At 32.8% G+C, this 23,732-nt stretch overlaps 1 protein-coding gene across 8 annotated transcripts in view; it reads right to left on the bottom strand.

Annotated features, from left to right (window-relative positions):
* The window catches only part of STXBP5 (syntaxin binding protein 5), a 135,034-nt gene that overhangs the window by 15,180 nt on the left and 96,122 nt on the right, over positions 1-23,732 (bottom strand). For 4 of the 8 annotated variants that reach the window (XM_016223926.2, XM_016223927.2, XM_016223930.2 and 1 more), the window contains 3 exons: positions 9,230-9,280; positions 3,463-3,702; positions 270-639 (listed from right to left, as the gene is read on the bottom strand). In XM_016223926.2, coding sequence (XP_016079412.2) covers positions 270-639; positions 3,463-3,702; positions 9,230-9,280 — 661 coding nt within the window. Of the gene's footprint in view, positions 1-269; positions 640-3,462; positions 3,703-9,229; positions 9,281-21,448; positions 21,497-21,593; positions 21,654-23,732 lie in introns of all 8 variants that reach the window. The other 4 variants (XM_016223929.2, XM_016223932.2, XM_016223933.2 and 1 more) reach the window with 2 other exon arrangements.

Below are 23,732 nucleotides of genomic sequence, written 5' to 3'. Positions count from 1 at the left end.
AGGTAGGTTTTAGTCTTAAACAAAGTATTACAGAAGGAAAAAATGGCAAGGACCCTCTAAACCTTATGATTTCATGCACTTCAGTAGGAGATAAAACTGATTTATATTCCTCATCTACTTGCTCACTATTAACTGAATGAAATTAAATTCTCAGTTTATAAGACTGTAAATAAATAAAATAAAAATTTCTTTCAAACTGAATATAATTCTGTAATATTATGTTTTGAGGCAGGAAATGCTGTGTGTTTAAAACATAATCTAACACATACCTAAAAGTCATAATATGTCCATTGGCACAGAAACAGGCAAGGCAGATACTGTTACTCAACGCTACAATATCCCCACGAAGAACAAACGAGGTCTCCGTAATGTTTTGCTTATAAGCACAGTTCTGAGTTGGCAGTGAGATTACTTTTGCTTGCTTTTCAGAGCATATCACTGCATACTGATTTTCACTAATTTCCTGAGAGGGAGAAGGGGATACAGAGACAGGCCGTTTTTTCTTCAATTTCTCCTTTTCATCTTTTTCTTCAGGAATGTTGTGTTCTCTCCAGGATTCATACGCAGGTGGCACTAAGCAGCCTGTGGTGTCCAGAAATGCCATTCTCAGGATCGCCCCTTTTAACCTCAATATAGTACCTAAAATACATAAGTGTAGTAGATGATAAATATTTCAATCCACACAGTGTGTATTTTTATTCCAACTCTGACATACAGACACTCAAAAACATGCAGAATGTGTACCAAACTGAAATTGTACATTGGCTTACTGACAGGATCCAATAGATAGAATCTGGAAAAAGATATCAATATTACATGCCCCAAATAGGTAAGAGCCACCAAACAGATCAATGTTGGAATGTCTGGGCCTGTGTCTTCTCTCATACCTGGCAAATGTACTACCAACAAGTATGAGAGCAAGCAGATGGCATCCAGAGCTGCACTGTCCAATATGGCAGCCACTAGCCATGTGCGGCTATAGAGCACTTGAAATGTGGCTTGTCCAAATGCTGGCTGTGAGAGTAAAATACCTGACAATTTGAAGACATAGTACAAAAAAAAAAAAAAAAATTAAAAGTAAACTATCTCTATAATTTAAAATTACTGGTTACATGCTGAAATGAAAGTGTTCTGGATATATAGGACTAAATAAAATGTTATTAAAATTAATTTTTTCTGTTTTTTACTTTTTAAATATGACTACTAGAAAACATAAAATTCTACTTGTGGCACACAATATATTTATAATAGACAGTGATGATCTACAGGGCAAATGAAAAAACAATTTGCACATATTTCTAAACATTACTTTAAAAAAATCAGAATTTCCTTTAAAGCTATTTAACAGTAAATCTCAAATATATTCAAGGTATTATTTTGATCACATTAGTGTTTATTTCGGAAATTGTTTTAATTAATGGGGCTCCCTTCCCCTCATATCCTTGAAAATGTAAATATGCTTTATGCTCATTCCTAAGTGAGCTAGAAGACAGCATTAATATTAAGGATTTGGAAACTAATAGAAAAGAAGGTGTACAACTGATTTAGCCTTCTAGTTCTTATTCTGAAAGATTTTCCATATTACATTGCTTTATACTTATGTAATATTTTATAGTTTGTGAAAAAACTTCCATGTATTCTTATTTTCTTTTATTTCTAAGGGGAAGAATTCCGACTGTTCTCTCAAAAACCTCCTTAGAAGACAAAATACCATTTCCTTTCTTCTTTACATTTTTATCTATGGCAGGGTTGCCCAATAAAATAAAGAATACCTAGTTAAATTTGAATTTCAGATACACAGTGAGTATTTTTTAATATAACTATGTCCCAAACACTGCATTATATTTCCAAATTCTACATGGGGCATACTTATATTAGAAAGTATTTGTTATCTGAAATTCAAATTTAACTGGGCATCCTGTATTTTACTTGCTAAATCTGATAACTTTGTCCATAGTCCAGTGCAAGTAGACAACTGAACTATTTTAAGCAGTTTGCTGATTTGGGAACTGTTTATGGTACATATGAACATATATAAGATACAGCAATCCCAGTATGCAGGCTTTTCTGAAAATGTAACAAGATAAAATTTAAAGATATGCCTGTCCTATAGTTAGCAGGGTTTTGTATGTTTTCCAGCAAAGTAGTAGTAACTGCTGGGAACAAACAGACTACTTCAGGTTCTTAAGCACAGAAGCCATCCGCTTAAAAACACCTCTCTTCTCCTCACAGTTCTAATACAGATAACACGGTATGAATACCTCTGTTGCATTTTAAAATAGGTACCTTATTAAAAAATAAACCTCAAAGATTCCACCATTGAGAGTGAACTCAAAGATTCCCTCTTACATATGATAATTATTTCTATATTAGAGCAAATCTGATTTTATTGCAAGTTGAAAAATATCTTAAATATTTTTATGTAGTTAATAGTAAATTATCTATATTTAATCCTCTCATTTTTATTTGTTGGAAACATTTATTTCTTATTACAAACTAATGCATATTTGTTGTAAAAAACTTAGAAACTACTAATCAGTAAAAAGAAAATAAAAATTACCCACAGTCTTACTATTTAGTGACAATTACTATTAAAATTTTCATCTTTGTAGTTTTTTCCTATACACTTAAATGTTACTTACTAATAAAAATGAGATTAGTAAGAATATCATCATTACATAACCTCTTCTAACTAGGCATGCACTGGCATAGACTCAAATATTAACTGAGCTGAATGAGTAAGTCACAGTTCCTTTAATGTAAAGACAGTTCAGAAATGGACATTAATATATAATTATATTTTAATTCTAAATTCCAAGTATTATTAAAGTCTACTCTATAAAAAAGAGATATGAGCAAAATCACTTTCCCCCCCTCATCTAGATCAACATAAACTAGTAATGGAAACCAGAAATCTCAGTTATTTACAGACTTATCAGGTTCCATATACATTTGATAAAATTTACTGTCATTTTCAACATACGAAGACGGTATATTTTTCTTCTTAAAATTTGCTATTAAGTCACCTTTCCCTAATCTTTAAAGAGAAAAATAATGCATTTTAAGACTTCATACTTAGAGATTAGAAATGGTCAAGTTTACAATGTTTAAAATATACTTTTGTTTTTCTCCTAAATATGTACCAACCTTTTGCTTATAGAACATAATATTTTGAGGTAATCTGGAATGCATCAGAGTAAGTTTTCCCCCCATTTTCTTACAGAGTAATCATTTTAGACATGATCCCAGAGTTTATAAAATGCAAAACCTGAATGGCTGTAATAAATGATATTTTTCAATTTATTCCATGTATTCCTTTATTAAAAACATAAGACTGTAACTATCCCCATTTGGTTTACATTTTAGAATTATTAGATTAACTCAAAAATGAAAAGCAAAGGCATCTATTATATTACAGTAAATCAAACATTCAGTATCAGTGCAGCACCAGAGCATACATACCACTAGGAGACACAATTACTGGCTGGAGAAGTCTTTGCTCTCCTCCTGGGGGAAGGTTCAGTGCAATGACAAGCACTGTTCCCAAGGTAGTACCAACCCATAAGCATGGGGAAGGAGACGAATCCGCCTTTCGAGTAAAAGTCTCACAAAAATGAAGAGCAGAGATGGCTTCTCGAGATTCTTTATCAATGCTGGTTACGCTTGAACTCCGGGACCGGCTGAAGGAATTATCTTTCACATCTAAAGTGATTTGAAATGTGAGATTGCTCAAGTTATAAAATATCATAATTTTTGTTTGGTATAAATTTGGCTAAGTAGTTAATCTGCGAAAATAAACTACTTTAATTTTAATCTGATAATTTTTTCCTTTCTTAAATAAAACAATGCAAATGGGACAACACCACACTTCTCAGAACCGAGCTGGGTGCATCCCATTGAATTTCTGGATGTGTGATCTTTAGTTTTCAGTGCAGCTCTATGCTGGCATCCTGGCTGCTTTTCTAATCTTGGCTCTTACACCTTCTTTTCTCATGGTGCTCTTCCTTCATGATTAGTAGAACTGAATAAGTGGGTATTTTCAATTTTCTACAACTAAAAATGTATTTAGAAGTACTCTGATTCTACCTTCAAATTTACTGTGTGATGCACTCCCCCCCCCCCCAATATGTCCACATGAAAGCCTTTCATCTGTAAAAATTTAGCTTTCATTTTTCTTGAATGCCATTTTAACTGTACTCCACATTCATCTAAGGCATTTTTCATCACAATGTGCACCTGGTATCAGGTATATTCCCTGTTGCTGGCTGTCTGTTATGACAGGGATACTTGTAAATCATACTAATAAACCTTCTTCAGCCACCTTCTTTGTGGCCAATCTCAAGTCTGTCTCCAGGCCTGGCCTCCTATCTCTTGGAATTGCATTTGGAAACGCTTATGGGAATTTTTTTCTATTATGTCTCACTATGCAAAATTAAAACAGGTCATTTTCCCAAAGCTCTAAATTCTTCTAACAGTACTATTTATATTATTATTATTTTAAACATATCTTTATTGATTTCAGAGAGAAGAAAGGAAAGGGAGAGATAGAAACATCAATGATGAGTCACTGATCGGCTACCTCCTGCATGCCCCCGAATGGGGATCGAGCCCACAACCCGGGCATGTGCCCTGACCGGGAATCGAACCCCAATTGCCTGGATCCTAGGTCGATGCTCAACCGCTGAGCCATGCCCAGCTGGGCAGTACTATTTATATTAACGACACACCGGTTCTCCTGGGGAACACCACTTAAATGAGCTGCAGTTTTGGTTCTTCCCTTTCACTTTACCTATAATACCTGATGGGATGCCAAGTCCTATATTGTGTTAGTCCAATGTTCTGTGTGTTTTTTTCTTTCCATAACCAATCAACTCCCATTACCCTAAGTTCAGGCCTTCTTTATCATTCACATAGATTACTGCACAATTCCCAAGTAATCTCCCCACTTTCACTGTCACTGTTCCAACACAACTCAATTAAATAATATAATGTACAGTTACAATTTTATCATTTCTACTTAAAAAATCCTCAGTGGTTCCTCTTTACTGAGGCATGCCTATAATCTTATTCAAGTTTTTAAGACTCTGCACAAAATACCTCCAACCTACCCTCCAGGCCCTATCTTTCAGTGCTGCCCTGCTTCAATGCATTGTGGGAAACAGACCATGCCCCTCGCGCTCTCCAAACACACCCTGCACTGACCTGCTTGTACACTGTTGTTTGTGACTGGTGCCCTTGCCCCGCCATTTCTCTACCTATCAAGACTGTGCTTCTTCTCCTTCTCAGGTAATGTCATCTTCATGAAGTTTATTCTGATTCCTAAAATTGTATTTTTTTCTTTTGAATCTTGGTGTCTTTTCATCTTTTCCATGCACTAATAGTACACTGTTCTGTAATTCTGACTTGTCCTAGGCCTCGCTCTAAAGCAGGGGTGGGGAACCTTTTTTCTGCCAAGGGCCATTTGGATTTATAACATCATTTGTGGGCCATACAATATTATCAGCTTAAAAATCAGCCTGCTAAATTTGGTCAAACGTACATAAGGGCTGTGACATTCTGATGCCTTGCATATGAAAGTATTTAATACATACTTGCTGAACACAGATCTATAGTTGAAAGTATCTAAATCAATGCATTTCTGCTGCACCACTGAGATATATTAAAATTTCTAGTAGCTTCTACTGTTCACATATAATAAAGCATTCCTCAAATCGCATGCTTTCAATACTATCATGAAATAAATGACTTCATAATTTCATGAAAAATAAAAAAACATGTTAGTCTTCTAAGCTATATTTTATTAAATAAAAAAGGTATGATTGAATCCTACTTATGCCCCCAAGAGCTTTTTATATTCAAATTTAGATTCCTAGGTTGAAAATATTCCCTCAAATAATAATTACATACAACAATTTTTATTACAGCTAACCTCTGAAAACAATAAAGCTAATAGTTATGACAAAAGTATGGGACATTTCTAAATATAGTTCCTAAAAATCTTTCTTTTGCTTGAGACTGTACTTCCTGTTATAGACTATGACACAGCAGAAAAGAAGTACTTACTGTAAATGAAACAACTTTCCATTAGCAATAGCTTATTACTGGGTGGGAGTTTGGATATAATACTGATTCAAATGTTAACTCTTTATAGTTTCCAAAGTTATTTTAATAAAATAACAGAAAATTTCAATTTATTTTGTGATAAAAATACTTAATGTCTTACTTTAATAAAAATACACATACAAAATGAATGAATACATATTTTCAGTTGTGATCTAGTGATAAAAATGGAAATCAATGATACAAGAAAATTTGATAATATAAATTTCAATGTAAATTAAGCTGTGTAAAAACTCTTACTGATATTTATTAAAATTACATAGATGATTGACAACAATCTATAATTCAAATGTTAATTTGCAGGATAAATAATTTTAATAAACTAATTTAACCACATAAAATTCATAAACTACATGTTTATTATATGACTTCCATTCAAAAATTAGATTACCAAAGAAATTCCTAAGTCTAGATCAAATGGGAAAACAAAATGAATTAGAATCAGCTTTGAACTTAAGAGTCAGACTGCTTATTTTACCTGCCTAGAACTATTTGAAAACAAATGAGAATTTCTAGCAGTTCATCAATTATAACTTCCACTGACTGCTATTAAGTTATAGTTGTAGGTCTTTGTAGCTTGAATTTTAGAAACTGGGCAAGATAAATACATGGAATAGAAATTGTAATTTTGGTAACGAGTAGAAATGAAAATAGCTATCACTAAGCAAGGCCTACAAGGTGCTATACACTATCATGGAACTTTGCATTTATTATTTTATTGAATCCACATAACAATCCTGAGAAGTACTATCATCACAATTTAACAAATAATAAAATAGAGGCTCAGACAGGTTAAATGACTTATCCAGGATGACAAAACTAGTTAATGGAAGAGTTCAGATTTGTGCCCAAATCCAAGTCTAAAACTTTCTACTAGATAACTCCAGATAGACATGGGGTTAGTCTCATCACCAACAGTATACGAGTGGAGGAGGGTTTTGGTTATTACTGAATATTAAAGTTCAGTCTTCAGACACACAGACACAAAAACACCTTGATGATGTGGTCTTTCTGGTAGATCTAAACTCAGATAAAATTTGTCATTAACGCCTCAACCCAGTGCTAGCTGATAACCATGTCATAAAATCATTGCTCTCATGTTTCTCTGGATGCCCAGAACATTACTTGTACATAGCACCCTCTCCTCCCCACAAAGAGCCTAATGCAAAGAATTCTATAATGCCAAACCAAAACATAATGACAAGAGGTGAATTTGGTTGGAGTAAACATTAGGACAAAAAACGAATTAAAAATTCATCGAGGCATACAATAGTTTGTTTTGCCTCCTGTGGCTGACACTTGAAAAGCGGCATCAGAAGTCTAACAAGGTCACACTTGGTTCCTGAGTGTGGGCCATGGAATCTGGAATGGGGAGGCTATAGTGAAAGTGTAGTGTCACACAATTTCCCCATAAACCAAAGGGGATTCTACTCACAGAAGCTTGCAGAGCTGCAGGACAGCCCAAAAGCCTCAGCTGCTTCAGCAATACTTGGCGCTTTGAGCCTATCATTATAGTTGTTTTTCCCCACTGACTCACCAACCAATGCAAACAGTTACCAGCTAAGAATCTCTATTAAAAAGTAGTTCAGCAGTGCAATGACTTGAAGGGAAATTAGACAACATGGAGACTGTTCCAAGGCATATATCAATCAAAATTATAACTGGCTTAGGGAATTTGAATATATGGGCACACAAGCTAAAACAAACTAAAGATGACCTATAAAAGCATTGAGTACACATTCTGATTAAGTTATTTACATAATTTATAACTGAGTGCTTTAAAAATAATTATGGTATTTTTACTAATTTTTAAAGTATTTGCACATGTGTTTTCTCAGTTCTGAAGATACTAAAAGATATAAAACCATTTTAACTAGTAGTATTTCATGTTATTGAAATCATGGGCCTCTTTGAGGGTCTGATGAAAACTCTGGATCCTCTTGTTGAAAAAAGAAGTATATTGTAAGCCTTAGGTACAACTAGGTTCAAATTAACATGTTTCATTTTTATAATGAAGGGAATTATTATATATGTCCTTCTTAAAACATGTTATCACACATTCTACGGTTAATTCATGTTCCCTAAATACCAGTGATCCTATAGGTTTCTATTGAGTTGTTTTTCCTATGTTGAGGAATGGAGCCCTTTACTAACAACAGCAGACGATTCTATGCCTACTCACTCATAATCACATGCTTTCTGTCAGCGTAACTGATGTAAGACTATGATTTGAAAACACTAAAAATAGTATGGTGAAACTGACCAATACCTAAGTTTGTATTAGGCATAAAAAGATAGTCAAGGAATCTAGAGAAAAGTGGGAAGATGAGATGGGTGAGCAAATAAATGCAAAGGAGAAAAATCTAGTTATTTCTAAGACAAAGATGGGTGAAATCATCCTTACACAGTCATATTTATTCAATTAAAGGCAACAGAAATTTCTGAAACTAAAAAAAATGTGTTTAAAAAGAAACCATGTTTCATATTTATTACATAAAATATTATTTTTATCTTTATTGAAATCTCAGTTGTCCCTATTGTGGTATATCAGGGAGCTGTTTTCAAGCTGTACCTAAAGCAAAAGAAATGTGTGAATATATTAACTCTGCTTTCCTAATGGACTAAGTGCATAGAAAGTGCTATAGAAAAAGAAATGTTTCCCAACTTATTATCAACCAAAAATAATGATTCTTCATACGAGAGCTACTGTAATACAAAAAACTAGTAATTTATTTTTAAAATATTAAATTCTTATAAAGTAAATTTAGAAATTGTAGAGTTCAAATTAAGTTTTCAGATGGGTAAATGTGATATAACAACTTTTAATAGAACTCAATCTAAAGTTGCACAAATCTTAATCTTAAACTAACTTTTGTTTAGATATAAAGTATGAGAAGGCTGAGGAAATGTATTATTTTGTTTTGTTTGATTTTACACTTATCTTTCCTAATTTACTGGTGGATTTTAAAGGCTATTAATCCTTTGACATCTTAGTCATTTTAAGCTTGATTTCTGATGAAAATCTAGTTTACAGTAATTTAAAATTTTCTGATTTCCTTGTCTTCCCATTAAAGGGAGTTTACTATGGATTTTTATTTATTTTACTTACCTAAGTCGGGCTTTAGGTCAGTAGGCAAGCTTAACTTCCTTGACATCTTTGCTGAAAAATAAAATGCATTTTTAAACTTCTGAGCAATCTTTGATACTTATTAATATCAACTGCTCTTGAAGATAGAAGCAAATGTTTTCTACTAAATCTAGATGCTAAGATAACTGAAATGATTAATAATATTATGGGTGGAAAGTAAATCTTATTTTCAACTTTTTAAAAAGTATGTACTTACTTGCTGTAATATCTTTTCATGGTTGAAGCTCTTACTTCAACAAGGAAGCCTTTTATATTCTGTTTATTATTTCTCAGGCTCAAAGGAAAGAATTAGGCTTTTCTAAGAGAAGCAAGGTCATTTCTCAGAAGAAGGGTGTTGCAGATAAGGACAATAGAGGTATAAGACTGAGTTTGGGTAAGTGATATAAAATTGTTCCATTTCATCTTCATAGCTACTGCATTCATTATTTTTAAGTTAATCTCTAGAATATAGGACAAATCTATATCTACAATCAAATTAAGGTATTTGATTACATTATAAAAATATTTGGCTCACCCATTTCTTGATATGTTAACACCTCTAATTACATTCTAGTGAAAAACAATCCCAAAAAAGCCATGCTCAGTCTAAAATTACAGTATTTACAAAAATGTAGACTATAGATATTTTTATTTCTACTTAGTATTAGAGTAATAAAAAAGTCTGTGTATAAACTTATTGGAATTCACTTTCCATCCTTAAAATCAGTTATTGCCTTAATCTAGGAAGTGATTTAAAGTTAGGAGTTGTTTAACTATATCTATTATGTTAGTGCCAGTGCATGCGAAACAGAATAGTGATTCCTATGTGAAATTTTAAAAAAGCATTTGTTTGTTAATACATGAATGTGCATATCACGTTAAATTTTGGACTGTTAGGAGATATTTAAAGCACAGACCCTGCTAGTCCAAAAGGGCGCCATGTAAACAAAGAGAAATCCAGTCATAGTACATAACTTCCACATCTAAAAAAATGACAAATCCAGTGTTAGGAAACAGCTGTCAGGCAAACTGGGAAAGGATGGGGGAAAATCATTTTCACCTCTAAGGTTCATTAATCTAATTAGCATCCTTTAAAAAACAATGCGTCAAATATATGAATCAGTCTTTTCCCATATTCACTCTGACTTAATCTCATTTAAAAAATAAAGTGCAATATAAAACTAAAATAGCCAAACAAAATCTATGGTTACTTGACCCCATATAAATGGTTGCTATTATATTTAATATCCAATTCCATTAAAATTAGAAGACATTATACCCCCAAATCATGTTCTAAAATGCAATATTAAGATTTTGAAAGAATTCCAAGGTTTTCACCAAATATCATAGGTACAATGTACATGTTATGTGAAGTAGAAAAATAAGCCTGGTAGTCTAAAGATGCTCTTGTTAGGATCAGATGATGTGGGTGCCTCTCTGGGCCCCACCCTGCTGATTTGATCAAGTTATTTTAAGTCTCTGGGACCAGTGCTCATCAAGCTAGAATGTGCACATCAATTGGCTGGGGATATCATTAAATCAGATTCTGATGCTGTACTCCTGGGCTAGGGCCTGGGATTCTGCACTTCTAACAAACTCCCAGAAGATGCTGATGCTGCTGGTTTGTGAACCACACTTAGAGCAGCAAGGTCCCTCAACTAAAAGCACCTTCAGGATAGGAACCAAGACTAATTCACTAACCCAGTATGTGTATATATTAAGTCCCCAACAAACATTTCTTGAACAAACTTCAATAACTAGTTTATAAAATGTGGAAGTGTTAAGTAGAGTGATTGGGACTAGATTTGGAATCAGAACAAATCTGAGTTTGAATCTACTTCAACCACCTAGTAGGTATGTGACCTTAGGCCAATCACTTGGCCTCTCTAAACTTTAAATTTCCTCATTTGTAAAATGAGGACAGATAATAAGGCCAATTTCATAGTTGTGAGGATTATATAAGATAATGAAAGCAAAGCATTGAGCATATCTGATATATAGTATGGATTTGATGTTAGTTATTAAATAATAAGCAAATGAAGTACATTTTTTCATAAACTATAAAATACAGATGAGCAATTCATATACCTGTAAATAACCCAGTGTTACTTTATTCTAATTCTACGGTAGTATTCCAAGTAACTAAGTGTATCTCTTAATCTACATTAGGATTTCTACTAGAAATTCTTTCATATAACTTCACAAATATTTTAAAAAATTAAGCTAAACCTTCTCATTAAAGTTTTTTGTTTTGTCTAGCATCACTTGGGTTCTCTAACATGTAAAAAATGGAATAAACTAACAGGCTTTCAAGTACTTCTTCAGTTGGTCTAATTTATAGAGAGGTTAAGACTACACATAAAAATGACTAGGTAGATTTTCTGAATATAGTAACTTTGCTATAAATGTCACAAAATGATTTAACTACGAAGTATATTATTTCCTCATAAAACACTTTGCAGCTGGAAACCCACAACCTGACCACAATTATAACATTCAATTAAAAGACAGATATTTAAGCCACGGTGCTGTTATATTTGGATATAATTTTAAGCAATCTCCTTGAATAGAGAACTTGAAATGACAAACGTTAAAAGATTAACATGTATTATTTTGTGTTAATTGTAGCTGTTCATTAACATTATAAAAATAGATACAGAACTATGAGTTTTGAGGGGTAGAGGGAAACTTATTCATCTATTAAATACTCATTGGCCACATGCCAGTCATTTGTCAGAAGGCAGGGATTTCCTGCCCTCTAGGAGCTCACAGTCCATTGGAGGAATCAATTCCAAAGCAACATAACAAATACTACCAAGAGAGGCAAGCACAATGTACTAATTTATACCTATCTCAGGCTGGAATATTTATCTAAGACTGTGGGTTATGAAGACAAAGCAAGCAAGAAATAGTTTAGACTTTCTACATTTTTACAAAACAGTATGTTCACCCAACATTTTTGTTGAAGATATTTTTCTTTTGATATAAAATATACATACAAATCTAAATGTATATTCACTGAGTTTTGACAATGTATATACCCATGTAATTAAAAACCTTAGCAGGATGTAGAACTTTATCATCACCCAAGAAAGATCACACATCTTCCTCCCCAACCACTTCTTGCCCTCATTCCCAGAAACAACTGTTCTCATGCAATGCTTTTTCCACCATTGATCAGTTTGCCTATTCTAGCACTTCACATACATGAAATCATGGTATAAACTCTTGTGTAAGACTTCTTTCACTCAGGATGTTAATTTTTCCAAAATATTTTAAAGCTTAAATTCATTTTTCAATGCACAGAATGAGACTTTTTTGGTGAAAAAATAAGTCTAATTAATAGACTCACAGGTAGTATTGGATTAACATTTTCTTACTGCTGTTCCACAATCATGCATTCCATCTTTAAGCTTTTTTGAATTATGTGTTCTTTACAGAAAACTTGGAAAATACAGAGAAACAGAAAATAAAGTCTTCATGAATGCCCATAATCAAGAAGTAACATTTTTGCATATTTCTTGCCAGTTGCTTTTTAAAATCTACTTTTATTTATACAGTTGAGATGAACTGTAATATACAAATACTTCACAAACTTTTGTTTAGCTAAAAACAAAGAAAAACAAACATCCAATAAAATCTAGCAATATATGAAAGAGCGAACTCACAACTATATCCCCTCAAAACTTAAGTTGTTCCATATTTTTATCCTATCAAGTGTAGCTGAGAAATCTGAAGCCAGATTATCGCCCACCTTTGAATGTAACATCTATTTTTCATGGATGCTTATGGGGATGGGAGGAAGAGTTTAAATCCTTGGCATTTCACACTGTATAATTTGTATTTATCTGTCTTCAGGTTCCATAACCCTTTCTTCACTATTTTCATCCAGTGAATTTATCATCACAGATATTAAATTTTTCAGTACTTTTTCATTTTATTCATTGTAAAGTTTCCATGTTCTCTGCTGTGATGGTCTATGTTTAGTCATTATGACTTTTTTTTTTTCTTTCAGTACTTGAACATATTATAGCAGCTGCTTTAAAATCCTTGACTGCTAATTTCAACATTTAATTCATCTTAAGGTCTGTTTTTACTAATTGATTTTTAAATTCTTGATAATGGGTCATAAATTTCTACTTTTTATTGTGAACCGTTATTTCACATGCCTAGGAACTTTTGACTAAATGTTGGACATAGTTAAAGGGAGTCTGGACTACACTGTCAACCTTAATAGGTGTTTTGTTGTGCCATGCAATTTAATTACCGGATCCTCTTGGTTTTATCAGGCTTGGTTTTTTTGTTAGGATGGGTCTATTTCAGGTTAAATTTAGTTCTAAGGTAGAGCTTTAATGCTAAGAGCTATTCTTACTCTTAAGTAGAGGCCTTTTTGGGATAACAACAGAAAAACTGAAGTGCTCAGCAAGGTCTAATGGCAACAACTCTTAGCACTACAGAATGACCACTAGTATTACAGGTCAGCTGTCAGCCTCAAAGCAGGTGGCTGCCAACAGGCCTTGTGGAATCTTGCAGCTCAGCTCTGAGGCAAGGACCTGCACTGAATCCCCACACAGACTTCCAGGAATTCTCCTGAGTAGATCCTAACTCTCTAGAAACCATCACTTTAGCAGCCCAGAACTTCAATCTCTACCTGTTTAGCTTAATGAAAATTGCCAACTCCACTTGGATTCTACCCACCCTGCACTACAGAAAAGTATCTTGTGGCAGAAAGCTGGGGAAGACTGTGGGGCTCACCTCATACTTTTCCTTTCTCCCAAGGATGACAGTCTAGGACTGTCTGTTGCTCAGTGCCTGGAAAGAAGAGCCTCATGTATTCTGACTAGTTTTATGGTGGGAGGCTAAGGTGCAAACCTAAGGTCGAAAGTCGAAATTCAGGCTCAATGTTTATCTTTCAATTTTTGTGACTACTTCTGGGGAATATACTTGTTTTCAGGTCTGTTGAGTCAACCTCCTTGAGGGCAGATCCACCTCTAGAGAAGCTCTAGTCAGTCCTCTCGGCTTATGTCCTGTAATTTGGTATAATTTTATGATGAAGTGGTTGCAGACTTTATCCAGCAATCTTCTGATGCTCATATTTTTTTACTTCTCAGGAGTCTCAGAAGCCACGTGCCAACCCAGCTTCCTTGTCAGCTGAGTTCACTGTACTTGTAAAGAGGCTTCTGCTCATGCTGTGAAGTTATTCGAATTCCATCCAGGCTTTCAAACTGAAGACACAGGACTTAAAAGAGTTCTTGGAAGACAAATAGTCTTTTGTTCCCCCTCTTCTTCAACTGTATTCTTTAACTCCTGTCCCTTGCACTCAGAATCTTCCTAGCTGTAAAATCCTTTGTCAATAGAACAAACTCTTTCTCTCTTTTTCTATGTCTTTGTCCACAGCAGAAACAAAGGGAATGACAGTAAAAAAGCTTCTTCCATCTGAGGAAAACAGATAATCAGGGAGATATCTCAGAAGGCTGTTAACCTGAGTCTGTGCTCTCTCTTCTTCTAACCTGAATGAGGACATCAAGCTGGATGGCTGAGTAAGCAGTAATGAGCTGCATTTGCTTGGCAGAAACAAAGAAATTCTATCTGATCACAACAATCATGTCTGCAGCAGTAGTTTCAAAACCAAGGAAAAATGCATGATTTTCAAGACAAGCGAATTGCAAGGCAAGAGGATTGCTTGGACCATTATACCACAGACAACAGTTTCGTCATGATTATTTTTAGTTCTTTGCAACTGTAGAAATCTTTGCAAGTTCCTCAATCATGGAGATTCTTATTGTTTCTTTGAAATTAAACAGATGCTTTGTAATTTTCTTTTAGTTTTTCTACCCCTTGTTCTACATCCTATTTTTCTAAGGAAGGTTTTTTTAAAAGAAAACAGAATCATAACTTCTGCTTTTAAGAATGTGACTTTTATAGTCAATGGCATTCCAACTCTAAAAAGTAAAAGGACTTACTATGACAGTATGAAGAAGAAGCCAAAAATTAGAATAAAGTGACAATATCACTTTTCTCACCACATAGAGAGACCTTCATGCTGCGAAGTCATTCAAATTCCAGCCAGGAGTAATACTACTCCTGTCAAGGATAATGTTGAAATATATATTAAATGAAACAATCAGAATAGTAAAAAGACTAAAAATCAGCTTATAGGATAGAGTAAATATCCAAGGGGACAAAGTGGGACCAGAAAGGGGACTCTCTTATCAATTATCACACATTATTTTAATAGCTATTCAAATTAATAATGTAAATATTATTAGTTCAATATATCTAAATTCCATTAGTTTGGGAACAAAATTTATCTTGCAAAATACTGTACCTATGTATGTGCCTAGCATTTATGTGTGTTCATTAAACATGGTGATGAATGAATAAATAAATAAAAACTGTCACTGGAATTTTACCTCTATAGAAAAATGCTAAATTTCTTCATAAATGAAATGAAGAGAAAAAGAGGGCATATTAAATACAAGCCTACCAATCATAAAGATCAGTTTTGAAAATGCAGAGCATATATCTATTACCTCAAATATAGGAAAATCTTTAAAGGGATACTAATTCCTTACATGGCAAATATTTGACAATAACAAGTTCTTTTAATTCTTGAATTTCTAGAGCTTTTGTCTCCGTTATACTTCCTAACTTCTATATCCTTTCCATAAATTCATAGAACTTAATGTCTAGGATATCACCATCATTAACTCTGCAACACCTCAAAGTTCATTTTCTATAGAATAAATGATATTGCATAAACTTAACATAAGTATTATGGGCTGAATATTTCCCCCAAAATTCATGTTGAAGCTGTAATCTCCAACACCTCAGAATGTGACCTTATTGGGAGATTGGGCCTTCAAAGGGGTGATTAAGTTGAAATGAGGCATTAGGGGTGGGCCCTAATCCAATCTAACTGGTCCTTGTAAGCAGAGGAAATCTGGACAGAAACACCAGGGGTGCACCTATATAAAAACAGACTATGTGAGCACACAGTGAGGAGGCAGCCATCTGCAAGCAAGGAGAAAGGCCTCAGAAGAAACCAAAACAGTTGACACCTTGATCCTGAACTTCTAGCCTCCAGAACTATTCTAGAGAAACTAAATTTCTGTTGTTTAAGCAACCTGGTACGTATTATTTTTGTTATAGCAGCTCTAGCAAACTAATGGCAGAATGTAAATTGCCACATTGTTCTGCTCAAACAATAGTTGACAAAGAAATTATTTCAATAATATGACTTTAACCTGGACTAATTTTCTTTATGTTAGAAAACAAATAGCAAGTTATTTTTAGAAAGATCATTGTACATACTCCTAATGTAAGAAAAAGATGATTCTATAGAGCGATAAACATATAGTTAAGTGCTGGGATAAAAAACACTTTGTTGAGCAGATTTTATTATGATATTTTCAGAAAATACATCAGAGATATAATTAAAATTTGAAAACAAAATATGCCATGCTCTTCAGATTTTAGTCATCCAGAAAAAGAAAAAGAATTCATTAGAGGAACTCAGATTTGTATAATGCTTTTAAAGAATCTGTCTGTGAAATTTAGTTCTTGACCAATTAAGGTTAAGTAATAATCTTTCAAAGTAGAAAATATTGGGGTTACCTGTAAAATGGCATTACTGCATAACTGACTCATATTCTCTTTCAAGATGAGCTTCTTCTCTTTCACTGACCATATTATGGATTAAATATAAAGATGAACTTCTATAGATGTAACAGCCACATTTTACGTTAAATATTGGGGAATATAAAGTAGAAATGTCAGTACTAATGTGAGTTTTAAAATGAACTGGAATAATTTTATAACATAAAATTCTAAGTTAATTTGATACATACCTTTCATTCATATAGCAAACTCCAAATAGGCTTCTAAGAATTTATTTTTCAACTTTTAAATATAAAAGAATTGGGAAGACTGCACGAGAGAGAGAGACTCCATGAGCGTGGAGACATGCTATAGTAAAACAACTGTTAAGAGTCCTGGATTCTGGTCCTGACTAAGTCATTACTATGGGGCATTACTTTGGATATGCCACTTAACTTCTTTGAGACTCAGTTTCTTTCATAAAAAATAAAGGGGCTTGAGCTGCTTTAATATTGTAGTATTAATGAGTTAGTGGTTTAGAATATAATGACAAAGAACAGGTTTGTGTTAGAACACTTTAATTTAAAAAAGTAATCATTGGGACTCATATATAAAACTAATAAAAATAGCACTTGGACTATAATGAACATTACCTTCATTTAAATGAAATTAAAAAATTACTTCAATTTTTGCTAAGAAAGAAAATCCATTATTACCCAATTAACTGCTAACTCGGAATCTGAAGATGAAAAGGGCCTTGGAGGTCTGATCCTGCCTATATTAACAAGTGTTGTATGAAACATGTCTAGTATAGTGTCTAGCACCTAAGAGGTGGTCATTAAATAGAGCTATTATTTCTATTTATTTTATCACAGCACTCAAGTAACTATACTTCTGAATCTTTATTCTTTAATTGCTAGTATTATTTCCCCCTCATAGCATCATGTAATCAATCTCGTAATCATTCCTTCTATGTGAAAATTAGCAATAAAATTAGACATGAGTAGGGCTGAAGCCTACAGAATCCAGCTAGAAAAATAGAATCATAGTGAAATAGAACTAATAAGTTTTAGGAAAGGTTAATCATGTAGTGTCAAAGTCTAGCAAACAATGCTAGCATCTAGACCATATTTTATTCATAGGGATATCATGATAAATTTGATCAATGCTTTAACAAAGATAAATATTTTAGGGCTATTTTTATATATTTTTAAATAACAAAAAGCTTTATAAAATTTTATACTTTCAAAGTTTTATAAAACTTAAATAATGAGCAAATAAAAAATTGGTAACAAATCTTATTTTCTAAATGATTTACAAAAACTGTTCTAACACTACAGGAATGTTATTGGTTTTGGAAATGTTGATCTTTAAAATTTTACCAACAAAAATTAATCATAAGGTATGAACAGGCAAAACAAATCACTATATATGTATTACATGCATGCACCTTTCTTTAGGAATGCAGCAAATGCATTACATTCTGCTATATTTTTGCTGTTCAAGTCACAATACTAAAGTTATGTCTTCTTAGGCTGCTGCTCTTACACATGAACAACAAAGTCATTGTCAGTATCATTTACCTGAGTTAGCTCTCAGTCAGGAACCAAACAATAAAGCTAGGCTGTGGGCAGATGGGTTAGGGGATTGTACTGCACAGTTTGCTCCAGTTGCTTTCCCTGGAGTCTGGTCTCTGAGGAAGGCAGACTTCCAGGCACTGTATCTTATGTGTGGGTGATGGGTACCAACATGGCATCCATGATCTGGTGATAGGACTGAACCTAATACAAACCATCTTTTTCCCAGGTTACTGTGCAGACAGAACAGGATCATAACCAGAATATCTAGCTGCAAATCACACAACAGATTTGCATTTGAATCCTTACAGCCTTCAATAAATTGTCTTAAGAGGTGATGCTGTACAGAGCTGAAGAGGGTATGCAGGAGAGTCAGACTACCGGGTGTAAATGCTGACTAGCTGGGGAGCCAGCAGATGCTTTACTTACGCTCTAATTGCAAGTTGCCTCATCTACCAAACAGGGAAATAGCAGCAAGCACCTCGTTGATGTTATAGAGTAAATTGAATTTAAAAAATTATTTATAAAGGGCTGGCACAGTGCCACAGAAATTATAATTGCTAAATATATTTTTAAAAAATTATCATCTCAGCTATCTCAGATGAATGCGGGGCAGTAAAAAAAAGGGTTGATTTTTCTTACATGCTTGGGTTACACTGTTAAAGTGAGAATGGCATCCTGCAACCCACTCTGCTCTCCCCACCCTCTCCAGTATGACACCACTGCAGTTACTTTCAAAGAGTGGGTGAAACTAAGGGACAAAGTTCTAAGCTAAGACATCCTGTCAGCCTTTCACACAGGTGGTTTTTTTTACCACTGCCAATCTTGGAGGTTCTAGGCTTAAAATTCTTATGCCTTATTAGGCCACTGCGAAACTACTGCCTAAAGCTGAAGCAATAAATGTTTGTAGATTGAGGAAGAGAGAGGTGACAATTTTATGAGGTTCAGGATACTTCAGAGCAAGCATGAAACTGGATGATAGGAAACAGAGAGTTCAGAATGCCCAAGGAGTCTTAGCACTTTTGACACCCTAAGCTTCATGTAGAAAACACATCTTGACAGAGAGGTCTTCAGGAGATCCTATGAATTTTTTTCCGATGTTTCATTGACATTTTATGTGTTTCTTCAATAACACATCTTATGCTAAGTCTTATTACAAAACTTAACATTAATGTAGGGAGATAAATTGTGTCATTTTTTTTTAAACTACAAAAACTTTACAATCTAAAATAACGCAGTCTCCATTTGAATGAAGAACAAATTTAGAAGTGAGCTTTCCTTCTGAATACCTTGGGATATACCTTGAGATTAAAAAGGCACTGAAAGATTCTAACCAAAGCCAAACAAATTACACATAAAATAGAAGATATAACAGTGGTTTCTGAAGACAAAAAATAATTACATACAACTGTGAAACAAAGTTTGAAAAGTTGAATAAAATTAAATATATTTAAATATAAATATAGGTATATTTACCCCAATAAATATAACTATAAAAATTGGCATGGCAAAAAGGAAAACTTGCTAATAACATACAAATAAAACAAGACCATTATCAAAGAACCATCCTTTCAATAATGTTCTCAGTCCTAAGAAATTCAAGCTCATATATTCCATGATACATATTCCATTCAAAATACAGGGAAAAATGGAAGACAGTCATTATATTTAACAAAAAAAATATAACCCCAGAATAAAAAATCAGAAAGAGAAATTATTCCAAAAATTTAATTATGTACAGTTGCTTTCATGCAAAGTAAAATTTCTAGGTAACTAAGTTCTAAAAGTTCTTTGGTAAACTATATGTAGGAAAGTCCTGTCTAACTTTTTACATTATATAACAGTAAATAAGCTCTCAAGTATTATTAGGATAGAATATAGTATAAAGAAAATTTTTTGAAAAAGTATTATGCTATAATGCTAGTACATAATTAAAGTGATTCACTAAAACCCCACAAATACAAAGAGGTAAATAAGTGATTCTCCATAAATGAAGAGCCCTTTGCCCAACAGTAAATCACCTTATTTAAAAAATGACCAGAGGCGCTAAGTCAACCAACGTTAATATGACTAAACAGGGTTCAACTTACAAAATACAGACAATATGGATACTACTTCTAAGAATTTTTACAATTTAATTTTATTGTATAGTAACTTTATCAGTTGAGAAAAATTAAACCTATTCCAAATGCCTAGAAAGTCATCCAATTTAATACAATTTCAAGGACTATGTAATGGAAATTTTGGGAGAAATAAGTAATACAATAACAATATAATAAAAATTTTGGACTTAAATCAAACATTAAATTTATTCTCTTTTCAAAAAATTATGTTTCTTAAGCCTTTAAAAATTTTCAGAGAATATTCAAATTTTTATGACCAAAAAACTCTAGTTTGATTATGTCCCCAAAGTTTACTTATATATTTTGTCCACCATTTTTAAACTTTGAAAACCTTAGAGTAAGTAATTCATTTCAAAGGATAAGGGTTATAAAAACAAAAGGGTTAATATAAAGTACTCTCTATCACTCATTTTTATTTGGGGGGGGAGGGTGGTCCTAGAAAACTCACATTCACTCAAGGGTAGTGCAGATTACAGACTAAAAGAGTCAGTCTTTTGCAGAAGCATTTCCTTGAAATTTAGGGTCTTGATAATATGAGGAAGATGGAATAAAGGTAGGAAAAAATACAAATAAAACTCTAAAGGACTGAAAATATTTAAAACTTGAGAGTATAAAATTGTACTATCTATTTATGTTGTAAATTGAACCCTGCTTTATTTTAAAGTAGAGCAAAAAGAAAAATTGATAGAACAATTCACACAAGTCAGAGGAAGAACTGCAACCCCAATTTAACGATTTTTAATAATTATTGCCCTGAGTTTAGAACAAAGCCCAAGAGATTGTTTAGCATAGAAATAACAAATTAATATATACAAATGCAATGCATTAGATAATTTTTTGGTATTGAGTTAACATTGCATATAGCAAGAATTAGAAACAAAACAGAAATTTCTATTTCCTACCTATATCACTGGCTACCATCTTGGAAAACTTTCTGCTTTTGGTCTTCACTGAAAATAATGTTTTGATATAAAATGTCAAAATCTATTCAACATAAACTAAATTAAACATAATTAAAAGAAATACTTTAAAATAAAGATACTATACCCTTTTCTATAAAATTATTCATTTTTTGTTCATCATCTGAATTGTGTGGTGATGAAGAACCTACACAAATGAAGACAACAGAAGGAACAGGCAGTCAGTCAGTCACAAACACTGAGTTGTCACAGGGAAAAGTACAAATGAAATAATCTGGTAACCTCTACAACAAGTTCCTACATGATTGGCCACAAAGAAATGTCATGTACATAGTTAACAAGAATTCTTATAATACTACAGCAAGAATAGCAATTAGTAGTGCATTATCTTTCATGGTAGACAATCCCTAGTATATTAAATATTAACTTTAATCTAGAATATTTTTATAAGTTACAACCATCGGGCAAAATTTTGGTATATACTCTATGTTAGAGAACAGATAAAAACATATATAAATAGAGGTTAACTGTTTCTGAAAGACAATATAAAAATTCTGGGTATTAGTTAACTGAATAAGGTTTATCTAGTAGAACTAAGAATCCTGTACGAGTAATATCCTGGTAGAATTTATTTTAGAGTTAGCTTTCCAAACACAAACTTCAAAATAATATGCAAGTTATACTATTACCATAAAGACCTTTAAAATACTAAGGATATACTTATAATTTTAGCTATGTTCAAATATTTATTTAAATTTATAAGGAAAGAAATATTAAATTTTATTTCAGCTGTGACTTCTAATATTTTTTTATATTTTAAGAGAGGGAGGGAGAGAGAAAGAGAAACGTCAATGTGAGAGAGAAATATCAATCAGTTGCCTCCCATATATGCTCTGACCGGGAATCAAACCTGCAACCTTTTGGTGTAGGGGACAACTCTCCAACCAACTGAGCCACTCAGACAGGGCTAATACTTTTTATAATTATGATTTTGTCATTTTCTTTAAAAATGTATTTCTAATTTTTCATAGTAACTCTTTAATTTCTAACACATCTTTCATTATGTTGACTTTTATTAGAATTAAACTATCTACTCTTTATAATAGTTAAAATGATACCTCATCCATTAAATTTTTCAATCTCCTCAACTATAAATAAATCACTCCCCTTCCTTTGAATTCTCATAACATTTTATCTGATGTTAATCTCTTAATACCTATATTTTAAGTTTACAAACATATGACCTTTCCCCCTGGACTGAACTTCTGAAAAGCTGGCCTCCCAACTGATTTACCATCCCCTCTGCACTTAGTGCAAAGTTTTGCCTGTGGAAATCACTTAGTAACCATTTGCCGAAAGAATAAAGCTTTTCCATTAGAAGCAAATACCTCAAACATAATTGGCAATAAGTAAAAGGGTTTTTCTCTGGTTTTATTTCCTTTTTTATCCCAGTGAAAGTACCGAACCTTAATAAATAACATCAAAATTTGACCTCCACTTGTGTCACAAAACCATACTTGCTTTCTTTGGCCAGGTGGAAAATATCTTTGAGGTGTCTCTTTGCAGACCAAGTAAAACCTGACAACATTGGCAGGACCCAATTACTTCATAATAGTCTTAAAGGATTACTCTTTAAAAACCTAGTAATTTTTGTTAAATAGCATTTATAGATCCTCATAAATCCTATATAAAAAATTCACATAAGTAACATGAGCTCAGTAACATTTTCAGGAATAGAAAAAAACATACTTATTTTTCATATAAATGTAATTCAGATTTAAAGAAGATAATGGTTATAATAAGATGCTATATATTTTAAAATATCACTTTCATCTCTCATACTAACTATAGCCACATAAATGTACAAAATTTATTAATACTTGTTTTATTTCATATATTTGAAAGTAGAGCAGTAGCAAGATAACATATCTAAACATAAGTATAAAATTACATGTTTGGTATTTTCATAATTGTAAATTTAAAAAGTAGATTTATAGATTTTTCCCCCTAACTGAAAATGCCTACCACTGCTTACCATACTTTTGTGATAGCTCATGAAAAAGTTCCAAAACTGTTCTCAGCATGTCCTACTTGAATATATTTACCGAATTCTATGATTAACTAAACATAGAAAATACATGCAACTTTTTGTTTTTTCTAGGGTATATGGCAATTCATGAAGGCACTATTTATATCATGGTATGTGTGGCTTTTACAATTTGAAGTAATCTAACAAATGTTTTTATCATTTTAACATAAATACACA

The sequence above is a fragment of the Miniopterus natalensis genome, chromosome 5 (assembly GCF_054644295.1).
Source record: "Miniopterus natalensis isolate mMinNat1 chromosome 5, mMinNat1.hap1, whole genome shotgun sequence".
Lineage (NCBI taxonomy): Eukaryota > Metazoa > Chordata > Mammalia > Chiroptera > Miniopteridae > Miniopterus > Miniopterus natalensis.
Note: the sequence above shows the minus strand (reverse complement) of the source record. Positions and strands in the feature narration are given on the sequence as shown.